The sequence below is a fragment of the Podarcis liolepis genome (assembly GCF_965112155.1).
Source record: "Podarcis liolepis genome assembly, chromosome: 8".
NCBI classification, from domain to species: Eukaryota; Metazoa; Chordata; class Lepidosauria; order Squamata; family Lacertidae; genus Podarcis; species Podarcis liolepis.
In genome coordinates, this window is record NC_139560.1 from 44,014,320 (window position 1) to 44,031,485 (window position 17,166).

Sequence of the window (17,166 nt, forward strand, 5' to 3'; positions counted from 1 at the left end):
ATATTAAACCCCCCCCCCCCATTAACTGGATTTTTTAAAGTTAGGTAATTCCTCATGATTTTGTTTAGGTGAGTGAGTTAGACCATCCTTACATTGAATACACTGTGCCATTCTCCATGGAATTCAAAAGTCGCAGCCTTGCCATGTTTGAATGACAGTTAAGTCTATCAGCTCACTCCTTGACAGGAGGTCACATGGCTTTGTGATAAAGTACAACATTAAGTGGGTTTCTGAATAATAGAGTTTGTGAGTTTTTTGTCTTGTGAAAGTTTTGACAGAAGTCTTCGGCCTTCAGTGAATAATTTTGAATACCTGGAACTCCACAGCCAAGCTGCCAATCAGGCTGCCACCTTTACTTCCCTTCAGGCTTTACAGTGAAGGAGATGGGAGAGGCTCTGAACATCAATTGCTGCCAGATTTCAGCATCGTACCGCAAAGCAACAGGCAAAAATGGCACACTTTCCCTAGCCTCCCTTGTTTCAACAGCTTGACAAGTTAGGCAGCTAGGCCCCTTGGTGAAGCAGATCTGAAGATTCTCCCTTTCCTCTGAAAGACACAGTCTTTCTAACAGTATTTCTCAACTATAATTGAAGTGGGATAAGGCAGCATGAACGATCACATAGTCTCTGGTCAAATCCTTCTTGTGAAAGAGAATTAGAGATAACATCAATGCTGTGGAGGTCCATTCAACTTCTGCTTCTTCCAGTTGAAGTTATCTGAGATTTCAAAGGGACAGTCTACTTTTTTGAAGAAGAAGAAGTCTTTGAAGAAGTTCTATAAAAGTGTTGGCTAACTTCATCTAGGTGATAAAAAGGTGATGGCCACGCTGTAGCAATGGGGCTGATGTTGAAAGTCCCAAGCTTTGTTATAGGTGCCCTTGGAAAAGTCAAGTTTTTCAGTAATGGAGTAGACAATGGAGTAGTAATTCTCATTCCGATATCAGAAGGATTGCTATGTGAATTTAATAAAATTAAGCAATTCCAGACAATATATACATGATTAAGAAGAAAAACTAAGGATTCTAATACACACAGAGAGAGCCATGGTTTTTCCCCAAAAGGAATGGGATATTATAGCTGAGGTGCTATAACAGAGTTATTCATTTAGGAAACTATAAAGTGTGTCTTCTGAGTTTATGGCCATAGGGGGGGGGGTTGGAATGACATGATGTCCCGTCCCCCCACCCCCTGTTTCCTTCCTTTTAACACACTGTGCTATTTTTAATGTGTTTCTGTAATGATGCATGTCTGCTTTCTTTGTGTTTTTTTCTTCTTGTTCAGGTATAGTCATTAAAGGATCAGGTTTTGTGTTGGGGTGGGACAGAAAAATTCTGTCCTTTCCATTGTTTATAAATCCCAACACCAATGTATTTATTATTTCCCCATTATTTTCCTCAGCTAAACATAGAGAGAGCTTCCTAAAGTGTAACTACTCCCCTTGCTGGTATTTATAAGTCATGACAATGTTGGCTATAATGCATAAAAAAATTGGCTATAATGCATCAAAACAGAAAATGTGGACCAAATAAATTTTGTAATAAAAAGCATCAGAATAGTCATCTGCTGATAATGATAATATTTTATTCAGTTTCAGAGCAAATGTTGACTTCTGAAGTATGGAAATTTTTGATAGCTATTTTTGTTACATAAAAATAATCATAGTGCAGAAACAAGTAGCAGTAGGATGAAAAAGATACCTGTGCATAAATAAATAAAAACTCAGTTTTGTTACAGTTACACATTCTTAAATGATTTGGAAACAAGCTATATTGTTTCTCAGACCATAATTTGCCTGGCTGACATCTAACAGCAAACTAATACTATGTATTAGTAAACCACCTTATGAGGGCAGTATGTCCTGAAAGGCAGGTTATTTATTTTGTTCATTAATTAAACTTTTAGACTGCCCTTTATTGTTGCAGTAGACAATCAGCATGATTAAAATTAATCACACTAAAACATAATAATACAGTAGAACAAAAAACTTTCATATAAACAATGTATAGGTAACTAAAATAATAGAACAGACTAGTCAACATAAACAACATAAAATGTCCAAACAGATTAAAAATTTTGAACTGGCATCAAAGAGATTGTAAAGTCAGCACCAGCCTCTACATGAAGGATAATCTACAATTGGGGTGCCATGTCAGAGAACACTCTCTTCTGTTCTTGCCATATAGCAGCCCTAGTGAAGGTGCATAAAGAAGACCCTCAGCTGAAGTTCTTAAGACATAGACAGGATGTTCTAGAGAATAAATAAAGTAATTCACCGGTTTTCTAAAATTGAAAAGAAAAGGAAAAGTCAGAGCAGGCATCTTGAGGGAGGATTATTCCATAGCTGCAACTTAAAATGCCCTGAACCACCATAGATCTTTACCTTCTTTTCTGAATGTTTACATAAGGTTGAAAGCCATAAAAGTACTTGTATTAAGGAGACATTTGTTCCTATGGGGACCTCAAGACAGAATTTGCTCTTGCCTGTAGTTGTGCTGTTCCTAGTAGGAGACTAAGATACCTTAAACATAGAATCATAGAATCATAGAGTTGGAAGAGACCACAAGGGCCATCGAGTCCAACCCCCTGCCAAGCAGGAAACACCATCAGAGCACTCCTGACATATGGTTGTCAAGCCTCTGCTTAAAGGCCTCCAAAGTAGGAGACTCCACCACACTCCTTGGCAGCAAATTCCACTGTCGAACAGCTTACTGTCAGGAAGTTCTTCCGAATGTTTAGGTGGAATCTTCTTTCTTGTAGTTTGAATCCATTGCTCCGTGTCCGCTTCTCTTGAGCAGCAGAAAACAACCTTTCTCCCTCCTCTATGTGACATCCTTTTATATATTTGAACATGGCTATCATATCACCCCTTAACCTCCTCTTCTCCAGGCTAAACATGCCCAGCTCCCTTAGCCGTTCCTCATAAGGCATCGTTTCCAGGCCTTTGACCATTTTGGTTGCCCTCCTCTGGACACGTTCCAGTTTGTCAGTGTCCTTCTTGAACTGTGGTGCCCAGAACTGGACACAGTACTCCAGGTGAGGTCTGACCAGAGCAGAATACAGTGGCACTATTACTTCCCTTGATCTAGATGCTATACTCCTATTGATGCAGCCCAGAATTGCATTGGCTTTTTTAGCTGCCGCGTCACACTGTTGGCTCATGTCAAGTTTGTGGTCAACCAAGACTCCTAGATCCTTTTCACATGTACTGCTCTCAAGCCAGGTGTCCCCCATCTTGTATTTGTGCCTCTCATTTTTTTTGCCCAAGTGCAATACTTTACATTTCTCCCTGTTAAAATTCATCTTGTTTGTTTTGGCCCAGTTCTCTAATCTGTCAATTAGAGAACTGGGCCAAAACAAACAAGATGAATTTTAACAGGGAGAAATGTAAAGTATTGCACTTGGGCAAAAAAAAATGAGAGTGCCTGGTTAACGGATAGCAGAGTCACATTCATCTTCTCTCTCCCATACACACACTTTCTACCAGCATCCTAAGCTGAATAACATTTGGATGCATTGTTAGCTGTTGGCTGTCAAGGTGGGAGTTCGGAGCAGGTCAGGAAGAACTCACAAGGTGTCAGTGAAGTTAACTCTTTATTCAAAGAAACAAAATGGCTCAGGCCTACTGAGTAGAGCAACTCTTCCCAGCAAGTCTTGCCCCAATGAGGCAGTTGCAAGCACTGAAGCACTGATCACTCATTGTGATCCCACCACCAATCTCCTGGCTCTGAGCTTTCTTACCTTGGGAGTACCCCAGCTGGTACCTCCCACCATTCTTCTGCATCCAACTAGTCCAGGCCCAGGGAACCCAAGCCCTGAATCTTTTGTGATGGGTCCCAGATCCTTTTCCCTTTTGCCTCTCCTTTTCAAAAAGTTTTTAAACTATGCTTATGGAATGGTTTGGTGCACTGCAAAGTAAAATGCTGGTGAAACACGCCTGTGCACTGTTATTTAAATACCCATTACCCCATCTGGAAACTTGCAATGTTTGGTTTGGTTTTCTTCCCTTCCCCTCCAACTTGTTGCATTTTCTTCTCGGTTGTGATTTTTTAATTGCTGCTGGTAGAAAGTGTGTGTATGGGAGAGAGAAGATGAATGTGACTCTGCTATCCGTTAACCAGGCACTTTATGTGAATGGGTGTGTAAGAATAAGTTCCTTCATCTACAATCTCCTTGTGCTATTCCACTTGCCACAGTTCCCCACTGATGTTGTCTCTTCCTCTCTTCCCATCAAAAAGTGCTTCATAATTTCCATAAAGACAACCCTGCCAATGTATGACTACCTGCGTTAGGCATACTGCTTGGAGTTTCTGGGTGCTTTGTGTCCCTTTCTAAAGGCGCTGCTTATCAATGTTCCACAAAATGCAGCCATTTGGTCACCAACCCAGCCAGGAATCCCTTCCTGGTGACTGTGTTAGTGGATGAGCTTCCTTCCACACATGACTTGGAAGGGGCTGGGTTTCTCAGTGAATGACAGAAGCAGAGACATTTCCCACTCCTTACAGACTTCCGTGGCACTTGCAGAAAGCCTTGGGCAGGCACTAGGTTTTCACTTCAAGCTAGCCTGGGAGAAACAAGCAGTGATGGGGAATCCTCACAGCTTCAACATATTTTCTAACCCAGCATAAAATGAATCCTTCTTCCAAGTCCCATGCACATGCCAGAGGACTTTGGGAAAGGGGCTTGAGTGACAACATACAGTTCTTGATTGTAAAGGTAAGCCATTGCTGCAACTGATTTGACACCATTGCTTTATTATTTTAAGTTCTAGCAACTACAAACTATTATAACTGAAATTCTTATTTTTATTAACAATTTTGTTTTCTTTTTAGAGATATTTCTATCCTGCCTTTCTAGTCCCTAGGCATAACTCAGGGTAGCTTACAACTATTTAAAATCCACAATGTAATAAAATACAATAAAACATGACATTAAATTTATTAATATGATGGGTAAGGGTGAAAACTTTCAGACTGATTTCAAAAAAACAGAAAACCAATTGGAGGTTATTTCTTGCAAAACTTATTTTCCTGATTTTCATTTTGTCACTAGAGGGCACTTCACCACACAGAATCACCTTCGTTAACTTGTTCCTTGGAAATGCAGCACTTATTTCAATATAAGGTTCCCCTGTATGAAAACTCCGTTCACTGCATTTTGAAATGATACCTGGTACAACTAAAAAGGAAGTGATGCTTGCAAGAGCTGCTTTCTTCCTGGACCCATTGAAAAACTGGTTAACAGTGTTAATCAACATAGTCAGTTAAATTTAATCTAAGGTAACTTCATTTGAGATGCACATATCATCATTATAAAAACTAGGAAACCCTTTTTATGTTACATGCAAAAAAGAAAGAAAGAAAGAAAGCACTGTAGGGAGCTTAATTCTACATCTGAAAAACTAAAAATTTCATGTGTTAATACTGAGCTTAACTTAGAGAGAGAAATGTGTTTGATGTGTACTTTTAAACTTCAGGTGTAAGCAGCATCATACAGAAAAAGGAAAATGAAACTGGGTGATGTTGTTCAACCCCTATACAATACAGTTGATTTTCTGCAAGATTAGCTCTGGAGAGTTACCCGTATATTGTCAATGTTCAGGCTGTGGACCTGGCATCTAATTTCAGCAGTTGAGGTACTTTAAAATGAAAACTACTAACCTCCAAGAGTTTTGAAGTTGATATAAGTTGGCATTCCTATCCATACACAGGGTAGTATTCAATAAAATTTACTCAGAGTAAACCCACTGAAATTAATGGAGCTGGCTTAGTAGTGTTCAATAATTTCAGTAGGTCTACTCTGAGTAAAACTTATTTGACTATCACCAAAGAATGCATTTTAGCAAAGCTGAAAAGTCTAAAACTACAAGTTAAACTACAAGTTTCTTATAGTAGCTTGAATGAAAAGAATTGGAGAAGACTTCAAAGAAAAGAACACTGCTCCAGAAGTCACTTTGGGAGAGAAGAACTAGTTAAAAATTGTTGTTCAATATTTGCATCAGAAACATAGAGGGAAGTAGTGCTAACACTAGTTGCATGCTAATGCTTGGCGCATAACCAGACTTCTTTAACTATAACATAGGTCAATGTTTCTGGTTCTGATGCAGGAAGGTACTTTGGAGTGTGTCTGAGAATGCAGCACAGGGGTGCATGCTGTGCAACAGTGTTCTGTTGCATAGGTGCATAGAGATTTTTGATGGCTGATAGAATAACGAGCAGTTATCTAAAACTAGAAGCAAAATTGGACTTGCTGCAAAACAATGTGTTGTTTCTCTTTATTCTTCCAGAGTTGCCCCTCACTATGATTCTAGATTTGGGTAGGTAGCCGTGTTGGTCTGATGCAGATGAAATAAATAAAAAAAAAATTAAAAATTGTCCAGTAGCACCTTAGAGACCAGCTAAGTTAGTTCTAGGTATAAGCTTTCGTGTGCATGCAATGAAAGCTTATACCCAGAACTAACTTAGTTGGTCTCTAAGGTGCTACTGGACAATTTTTTAATTTCTTAATTTATTTCCCTCACTGTGAGATCAGTATGATTTCTATGAAATTTCACAATTTATATGGATCTTTGCTGGCATCAGTGGAGAGCTATTTTTGTGTCTACTAGTTTACATTACCTAGCATGGGCACACAGAGGGCCAGCTTGCCAAATTATTTCCTCCCCATCCTCTCCTACTCTGTCCTGTGGCCAAGCTATTCAAACTATGGGGAGAAGTAAATTGAGAGACCCCTGGGTGGCTTGCTGTACTTTGCTGATCTGCTGCTGCTGCTGCCACCGCCAGTCACCATGGGCAAGGAAGGCATGTTGGGATTCTAATGCTCTCTACTTGGATGTTGAATTATGCAATAGACACAAGTGTTAATTTATAAAGACTTCACTCCTGATCTGTGCGGTGACACAACTGTAACAATAAAGAGCTTTGTAGCACCTTAAGGCCTAACAGATTTATTATGGCATAAGCTTTGTGAACCATAGTCCATTTCATCAGATGCATCCAGTGTTATTCTGAGTTGTGGGGGCACACACACACACACACACACACACACACACCCCTAAGTGGAGGGAGAGACAGATGATAGAAAGTGAGGTCAAGTGAAAATGAAATGTATAAATGTACTGTGTTAATTAGGTGCTTAATAGCAGCAATTCACACACACACAGAACTCTTGATGACACAGACATTCTGGCGTTGGTAAGCCAATTAACACCTATTCCAGGCTAAAAATCTGCACATGATAGCACTGGCAATCCTTGACCTACTGCAATTCAACAGTTTCATGTTTCAGTCTCCCTTTACAGTTAATACTGTATGTAGGTTTTTTGGGTGCCACAAGAGTGCTTTTGCTACAAAAGATGAAAAAGGCTTTTCCTCTGGAAACTTAACAATTCTTGTCTTGATAGTTCTTTCCTTTTCTCAAATACCTGCTGCTCTGGCTGAAAATGGACCTGTTTATAATACAAATACGCATTCTTGTAAGGATTACATTGAAAATGTAGCGGTATGTGAATTGCTTGGATAGTCAAAACTATATGCACCAAGTATTATTATTTTGTGCTTCAACCAAAAAAAAATGATACAATACATTTTCTCATTGATTAGATTTATTCACCCTTGGAACTATTTTCAAACTGGGTGTTTCAAATTCTGTGTTTATCTAGGCATTGTTGAAGTAAAAGTTACAGCAGTCAATTCAATTAAGATTGCCATTCATTTTAAAGTTTGAGTGAATATGGAAATCCCTTAGTAACCTGTCATTTTTTAACATGCTGTATTCTTTGTTTATTTGATTGTTTGGGGAAAGAAAGGTTGTCAACTTTTTTCCTGAACAGGTTGCTTTGTCTTTAATGGAGTTGAGTACTTTTATGGGCTGCGACTGTTTTTCTTCATAACAACCAGTTTATTGGGTGAAATTAGCAGGGGCTTCATTTTGGTTCCAATGTTGCTGCATTTAGCTAGGTTGATATTTGCATGCTGAGTGGTTGTTTAAAGTTGCAGGGTAAGCTGACAGTGCATGAGAGGGCCCTTTCTGTGATGTCTTCCCTCCCCTAGACCTCCCTCTCTCCCAGATGACTAATAATGTTTCCTTCAATGACTGTGTTTAGAAGGCAATTAAAACTTTTCTTCTTAAAATCAAGCTATTGAGCCCTTCTAGATATCTGAGTTGCCGTACTGTTGTTCTGATTCTTCATACTGTATTGTTTTACTGTTTATAGATTTATGTCCTTCTAACTTTGATAGAGAAGAAAAGCAGAATATTGATTATTAAAAACATAGACTTATAAAATCCTCGAAAGCCAAACAAAAAAATGTCTGTGACATTTTTTGGTCAATGCAAGAGAAACCAGGACCATTAATTCTAGGGGAAATTTGAAGAGGGATGACTCAGAAGCATTCCTAATGGCCTTTTAGGAATGGAGTTTTATTCTGGGTATATTCTGCTACATGTTTATGCCACAATAATAGTGCATTAGTGATTGATGTATTCTGCTATATTAATCATTCGGTGATGCTTCCAAAATGCTACCACATTATTGCTGTCTGGAAAGCCTATAGCGCAACAAAAGCGGTATAGAAATAAATCAGAATATTTGTGTTATAAAAAGTTACAGGATTTCAGCAGGAAATTATTAGATATGAACTGATTGGAAAGCAATGTGACCACCACAAAGCTTTAGCAAGCAAAAACAGGATTGAAAGTGGGGTCATGTATGACTTGCCCTGATAGCATCATGAGCACAAATCATCAAGAATGTGCAATATCAAGGACATAAGCAGTCACATATATGCTTACTTTTGTGTTGACATTCATTTCTGCCTTGCCTCTCTTTAGGCTTGTACAGCTCCTCCACCCCCCAATTATATTACTTGTATTGTGCAATAATGGCACCATGCCACAATTAGTGAAGATGTTTGTCTTCTTTCTGTGGTCTTGGGAGCTAGTTATATTTGAAATCCAAAGGGGGAAAATGCTTGAAACCGGCACTTGTAAACATCCCATTGACACAATATATTAACAAAAAGGAGTCTGTTCATCAGGCTAATTGAAGTTATCATGTGCCAGATGGCTAATTACAATACTACATTTTTAATAACTTCCACACATAACAATAAGAGTCATATATGGAATATACTAATAATCTGCATTTATCTCCACATAGAGATGGCCCTGGGATGAAAGGTGGGGATATATATAGGGCATCTCCAGACTATAAGTGTTTGGTGAGAGGCTTCAAGTGCACACCAGAACTTGGGGTTTGTGCATTTTAAGTAGATTAAAGCTCTCTGTCACCCTAGCACAGCAAATCCACTTCAAAAACCAAAACCCCATACTTTCTACCATTTGAAAAATGAGGGGGAAAGGCATTGAAATGTGTAGGGTGAACAAATGGCTAATGGGAAGATATGTAAATCACCTGCAATCAAATCATGTAATTGAACCCAAAACAAATCAGAATGAATACTCAATAAACACCAGATATAATCTAACCTCTGTATACACTTTGCACAAGCAAATCATGATGAGCGCTCAATAAATGGGTCATCTGGAGGGGGGCCCAAAGAAATTGACATTCAAGCAAGTGTTCAATACAAGGTGCAAAGGGAACCAACTGCCTGAAAATATACAGTGGAATTTTATAATACAAAGCAAACATCAGTTTTGTGGAATCTACTTTTTTTCTAGAACTCTGAGATCCACAAACCAGAATCCAATTCAAAAAAATACTACACACAGAATTAAAGAATTCTGAATGCAGGAATTGAAATCACACTACTTCCACACACAAAATCATTCCTCCTTACCCCAAAATCTCTTCATTTCAGCAGCATAATTTGGCAGGAGGCCATCATTTTGTTGCTGCCATTGTTAAACAGTTGGGAGTCAGAAGTCTATGTCAAATCATGCAGAGATCTACTAGTAGATCACAACCTACAGTACTTCTGCCCACTTCTTTCAAGGAGATTGCTATTTCCAACTGAAAAAGCTTGGAGACTGGGGGTTCAGGCCAAAGTCTAGATAATATTTGCAAATAACCCAGCTTCTGGCTTAGACTGGCTGTAATATCTCTGATCCTAGAGCCCATCAGCAAGGAAGGCAAATTCTTACCCAAAAGGTGTTCATATAAAGCAGTCTTTATAGTGAGTCAAAGTATTCATTGAACTAGGTATTGGCTATTATTTATTATTATTAGTGGTGGGTCTTCAAGGCATAAAAAAGAAATCTTTCCTTGCTCTGCTGCTCTTTTCATGACAATGCTAGGAATGGAACCTGGGACTTCCTGCACACAAAGTGCATGCTCTACAGCCTAACCATTAGCAGCTGAATCAAGATATAAAGTTCAGGGACCAGTTTAGTGGGACGAAGTTTACCTGAACTGGACTAGTTCAATCAGAAGAGAACTCCATTAATTGATAAGCTGTTGGAAAACAAACGAAAGTGAAATGGTAGCCACAAAGGGAGTACAGTGGTACCTCGGGTTACATACGCTTCAGGTTACAGACGCTTCAGGTTACAGACTCCGCTAAGCCAGAAATAGTACCTCGGGTTAAGAACTTTGCTTCAGGATGAGAACAGAAATCACTCGGCGGCAGCAGGAGGCCCCATTAGCTAAAGTGGTGCTTCAGGTTAAGAACAGTTTCAGGTTAAGAACGGACTTCCAGAACGAATTAAGTACATAACCAGAGGTACCACTGTAGTAGCTGGTTGAGACCTGAGAATACAAGGGTGGGATGTTAACTGGCAGCTGAGAATAAAGAGTTGAGCATCTCCAAAATCTTCAGTTCTCTTGAAGTGTCTGTGGTCCCCCCGCACCCAGATGTTACTGGGCATCAGCCCTGATGGTTGACCATGCTTGCTGAGCTGATGGGAATTAGAGTCCGACAATGTGAAGGACCCCAGGTTCTCCACCACTGCTGCATTCTTGTAGCTTTGTTTTTGGCATCCATCTGTCTTGGGTGACAATGGAGGAGTGTGCCTTTTAAGGTGATGTCAAACTACTGGAGAGTTACAGTGCCTGCTGTGACCGATATAGGAGAGACATGTTTTGTTGCAGCTGGGGCAGATGACTGTGTCTTTAGAATATTCCCCCCACCCTCACCCCTCTTTTTAAATAACAACACACAAATCTGATGTGATAATGATCTTCCTCTCTATTCCTTTTGAACTTTAGGGTGTAAAGCGGTACCAACTTGATCTTTTGCATATATAAAACCAGTATTCCCATTCATGAATGACCTTTAACGAATTATTTCCAATAAATGCAGCTGGATCTAAGTAGAAGCCTTGAAAGGTCATAATCTAACTATGGAAAATGTAGGTAAAATGAACTCCCTGCAGCAACTGATTACTTGGAGGTTTTTGTGTGACATCAGTATAATTATAATTTAAATTCATGCATTAGGAATGAATTTAAAGGTGATGGCCTCGCCTGGTTTCTTCCCACTTTCTGGCTACTGCCATGCTTCACTACAAATAAGATAATTTGGAGTATGCTTCTTTATTTTACTCTAATAATAAAACAAGATGAAAGCGTTTTACATTCTTTTAGAGAGCCCCCTTTTTGGGTAACATTTCACTTTCCATCTTCATGGACATAGATCAAGCAAAGTATTTATGTTGAATCACACCTTTCAGAGCAGCCAAATCTATCACTCTGTTGGACCTTTGTTTTTTCTCTATGGATATTCGTTATTTTTATTGATATTCCTTATTGCAACTAAATTGTTCACCAGGCACCAAAGACAAATGCAGAAGCCAGATTAAAATAAAACTGTCCACATTACAATGCAAAAGCCTAAGTCAGATTGATCGTAACACAAATAAATGCCTGGGCAAAGAGAGCAGTCTTTACCTGCCACTTAAATGCGATGAAAAGAGGTGCATGATAAATAGCCCTGAGGAGGGCATTCCACAGATAGAAAGTCCTCTCCCTCGCAGCATCCCTCGCATCTCTGAAAGTAAGAGGCACCTTGCCTACCACTGGACAGGTTCACATGGGAGCAGGATGCTGCTGCTGTGGAGGCTTCTATAAACCAGAGTTGAGCATCATTAGTAAACTGAAAGAGCAGTTTTCTTCCATTCTGCTGCTCATTTAACCACCTTGGCAGCATGACAGGTTTTATTTTTGAAATGAATTAGCATTCCAATAAGGCTTCACTTTGAATCCATGTTTTTGTTCCCCCCCTGCTGCCAACAAATGTACTACATGTAGTGTACAGGCATCCCCCCACTTACACTGATGTTAAGTTATGGGCCCCATGCACATAAATTGCATAAAGTGGGGAGCACAAATTTAAAGGGTTTTAAACACCCTCTCTGCCACTCTCTCTTCAATCCATACAAAAAATACTGTATTCAAAAATATCCATAACTAGAATTGAAGCTTTGGGGCTGGCAGGAGGTTGGAGGACATGCAGGAAAGGGGCTGCTACTGCACTACTCCACACATCAGCTGCTAAGCTGGGAGGCTGAGTAGCATAAACAAACCCCCACTGCGCCTCTGGTCTCTTCAGGGCTTCATTCACCCTCACTGATGTTCTCTTCAGGGTCTGGGGAGGGTCTCCTCATGAGTCATGAGGATTCTTCAGCTCTCTCCCGCCATTTCCGAGTTTGAATTGAAATATTTAATTATTTCCTGGTACCTATACACAACTGAGTGCTTTGTCAATTGTTTGTAGGTGCAGAGACGCCTGTACTACACAAGCTGGATTGGGGCAAAAGTCTTGCCTTAAAATTTTGGTAGGTAATGAAACCACAAGCACAGGAAGACAAGATGGGACTGCCAATCTGATTTGCTAGGGCAGCAAACTTCCATGTTTGCTTTTACTTCTGTTGCCCCCACCCTTCAGAACGAGAGGAGTGGGAGAACTTCATTCACTCTCAGTGGCATCATTGCATATTCAAATTTGATTGGCTACCAAGCACTGTGAGGTCATGTTCACCACATGGACCCTGAATGAGCTTATGTAGAGCTATTTTGTGTTTAAAAATGGAGGGGGTGGCATCCAAGCAGCAGGAGACAATTACTGTGCAATAAAAGTCAATGATGATGTTGATGATATAAACTGTAAACAGGTGTGGCAACATGAAACCATTGGGCCATATTCAACTAAATAATTGTGTGAGCAGAATGACTTCCGCTTGCACAATGGAGCTTACACTCAGACACACAAGCACACTGTCCCCAAATCTCCTGCAGAGGTTGGGGAAACCCTAGAACAAATTTTTGGTGTGCGCAAGGAAGGAGAAGAAGAAAATGTTCCACTACAGGGGGGAAATAACATGACTTCGTGCCAGGTATATTTCCACCCATTTTCATGACACACCCATCACAGGAACTTTTACAAGGAAGTCAATATTTAAAAAGAGGAAGAAGAATTGACCTGACACTTCATTCTCCTGCCTGTTAAAGAGCAAGTAAATGTTTTAAAATTAGTGTAAAGCTTGATTTCAGCTCTTCTGAATTGGTATGGCAAAACTAGGGGTTTACCTCTCCCAAGAAATGAACAACTACATTCATAACCTCCATGTTGCAAACATGACCAAATCCCTGAGCTACTGCTTCCTGATAACAATCAAATTATTCCATCAGGCTGACTTAGTGTGCAGCCATATGGTTCTTATTTAGGAAATTAGTATAGTGTTCTTGTGTTTTCTGAACACTTGCGATTACTGTTTTAGCTTTCCAGTGCAAAGTAAAATCCGATATTTAAAATAATGAAATGTTTAAGCATAGTGGCAATAATAATGAATAAGAATCATCAACACTTGTATAGTGCTTTAAAACATTTTACATGGATTTTCTCGTTGCAATCTTTACAACCCTGTAAATCACTGCTATTATCTACTATCAAACATAGACTGAGGCTAAGAAGTGGTTGCTTATCTAAAGTCTCCTATTGAGTTCATGGCAGAGACAAAAGTTCAAACCAGGGACTTCCTGATTCATAGCCCGTTCTCTTCCTCATTACACCGTGCCAGCTCTTTATTTATACATACCTCTTGTATGTATACCTCTTACACATGCTGCTGTGCTTAGAAAAGGAGCTAAGGCAAATTTTGGCTCACGATTGAAGTCTAATTTCACTTTCCCCTTTTTATTCACAAAAACATTAATGAATGTGTACTCCCAAATTCTTTTCACATGAGAGTCCCTTTGTCAAATTGAGGAGAACATCTTGTTTGGTTGGCATTGTTGGTAATGACTTCATTAGGCAGAAGCTGAATGTGCACACGTGGGTCAGCACAAGATATTTGGCTGCATTAACTTTTGCAAATGTTTATGTTCCCAGGGTCCTTTGAACCTCCTAGGAACAGCTCTGCATCCTTATTAGAGACTGACAATTAAAGAACTGTTTTCATATCAAAAGTAATCACCAAAAATTAGCCAGGGAAAGACTGTAGAATGCTGTGAGAATTCAAAGGCTCTGAAATGGCCAGCTTTCCTTCATTTGGTTCAATCAGTTTCAACTTGGGGTTCCTTTTTATGTTTAACGCTGCCAGGGTAACTGGTGAGTTGGCACCGTGACATCTTGCTACGATTATGCAATACTAAGGGAAAGGCAATTAGTTCATGGCGGGACCTTTTCATCATACCCTGTTGCTTAATTTGCACAAAATAAATATGGTGAAGCTATAAGGCACTCTAAAAAATAGGGAGAGGACGCATACTTCTACCATATTTTATTGAATTTTGTTTACATATCTATATTCAAATCTGGTCAAATTGGAATGGTTCATTGGGGGGTGTTATTTAATCTACTAGCTTGCCTGCTTCTTAAGCAAGAAAGCAGTTCTCCAATTTTACATTGTTGAGGTATTAAACATTTCTGTGGTCCAACCTTCCAGCATAAGTCAAGCCTACAACGCAAGTTGTTCATTCAATGCTAGTCAGTCCACTATGTGCCATAATCATGTGCTTTCAAACAAGAGCAAGTGCAAAGAGCAGTAACTAGAATGATTGCAAGGAGAAAAGATTCATTTGACAAGCCTATATTTTTAGAGTTTGCTACATTTAGAGAAGGCCTGAGAGACAATGTGAAAGCACTGTTGCAAATGCAACAGATACAATAACAGTAGATGAGCTATTCAGACTGAAGAAGGTGCTTGTTATTAGAACTAATGGCTGCAAAGTAGCAAATGTGGAAGTAAGACGTTCAGGACTAGCCTCCCTAGTGATAACATTGGGATATGATAAGAAACTGCTATTGTTGTCTCAGAGCTTGCAGGAGTAGTAACACAGGTGGATAAACAGAATTGTGATAATGTTTGTCCGATTGTGTAGAAATGCATGAAGGCTTCTATGCTAGGGCAGCAAATTGTGTGTTAAGAATTTGGCATCGTTTTTTTCTATACTATTGCAACACCACAAAACTTTGTATGTTGCCACTGTGGTGGAAAAGAACATGGGTACAAATGGGTTGAGTTTCCAGAATATAATAGTTTCAGATAATGGTGCAAGTCAAAATACTTAGGGGAAACTACCCTTAGTAATGAGGACTTAGACCAATGATCTTGTTGCAAATCCTTCAAAATGAAACTGTCAGAGAAGTCTTTCCAGAGTTCTACAATTTCTTGGTATGTTTGAGATAGATACCATAAATGATCCCATTTGCATTTGTAGGCATTCCTGTAAATACAGTGAAACGGCAGGCCACATGCACAAAATTCAGTTTCCCCTCTGGGCTGTCTTTAGAAGCTCATTGATGTCACTTCCTTCCTCAGTCAGCAAGTGAGTTTTTCTTTAATTCTCAGCCCCAGCTGTCTATGCTGTCAACACAAAGTTATTAAAATTCCTTTAAAGTGAAATAAAAATAGCCTAAAAACAAATGTACTGGGAAGCAGGAAAGCATCAGTATTCAAAGTCCACAAACCTTTCAGCAAAATAGAGTTGATCCAACCAGAGATTGCAAACATTGGTCTTTCCAAGCATCTTGTACATCATTAAAGGATGTTTAAAACACATACTCCTTAATCTTTTATTACCAAAAAGAGAGAGCCTTATTTGGTTACAAAAATTAGCCTCAAGATGTGATTTCAATTGTCACAATGATGTTCTCAATGAACACAGCAGTGCCTACTGAAAGACTGCCTAAATAATGTTTAATTTTCCTTCTTGAAGCAAAAAAGTAACACTTGTATCTACAAAACAAAATAGTACACCATTATGCAGGAAGTAATTACCATAAAGAGACAATCCTCTGCCATAGCCTAAAGCAATAAGTAATCTTGATCCTTCTCTCTCTCTCTCTCTCTCTCTCTCTCTCTCTCTCTTTAGGAAGATAGTTACTTTAAGAGATCATTAGACAAGATACTTCTTTAAAACCTACCTTTCAAAGTAAGAAAATACTAGGACTGTGTTCACAAATGCCTTACTTGGAATTGAGTGATGTAGAGACCTAGAATCCAAATTCCAAGCACTCCGAAATTCAGGACACCATTGGTCATAAACCAATAATTGAGTCCATTTGGGTTTCCTTGTTATCACCCACAGAATTATCTACACTTGCAGATATTTATCTTCCATAGCTAACAGCCACTCTTTATTATTCTTTATTATTTATTATCCTGTCTTTCATCCAAGGAGTTTGATACAGAATGCATGCCCCTCTTTTACCTTCACAACAACTCTGTGAGGTAGGACAGGTTGAAATATGGTCCCTGGCTCATTGTCACCTAGGGCTGAGTGGAGAAATGAGCCTGGATATACCCAGTTCCAGTCTGACATTCTTCACCACCAGCAGCTCTCAGAAGAAACTCACATATTTCAAGAAATAACCACATTATGTTGCTTTGTTGCAGAAATAGGGAGCCTCTGGCCCTCCCGATGTTCATGGACTACAATTTCCATCATCCCTGACCTTTGGCCATGCTGGTTGGGTCTGATGGGAATTGGAGTCTAGTAACATCTAGTTAGCCATAGGTTCTCTATCCTTGGTTTATTGAATCATGCTATTAATCTATCCAGCCCAATGCCATTTACCTCACTGGCAACGGCTCTCCCAGCTTCGAAAAGCAGAGGCGATGTCCAAAAATTAAACTTGAGACCTTCTGCATGCAAAACAAGTGCTCTGCCACTGAGCTATGGTACTAGATGAGTCAAAGAGCAATTTCTTGATTTGCAAGACTGATGCAAAATGCTTCTTCTATTCAACTGGAAGACCTCTGGAAC

The 17,166-nt window shown here is 39.4% G+C and overlaps 1 protein-coding gene across 3 annotated transcripts in view; it reads left to right on the plus strand.

Moving 5' to 3' along the window:
- The window catches only part of CHST9 (carbohydrate sulfotransferase 9), a 53,910-nt gene that overhangs the window by 27,245 nt on the left and 9,499 nt on the right, over positions 1 to 17,166 (plus strand). The window contains exon 1 of one of the 3 annotated variants that reach the window (XM_083517794.1): positions 15,635 to 15,726. The exons of the other annotated variants lie outside the window; for them this stretch is intronic. Coding sequence (XP_083373920.1) covers position 15,726 — 1 coding nt within the window. The 5' untranslated portion in view covers positions 15,635 to 15,725. Of the gene's footprint in view, positions 1 to 15,634; positions 15,727 to 17,166 lie in introns of those variants that run through there. 3 annotated transcript variants of the gene reach the window in all.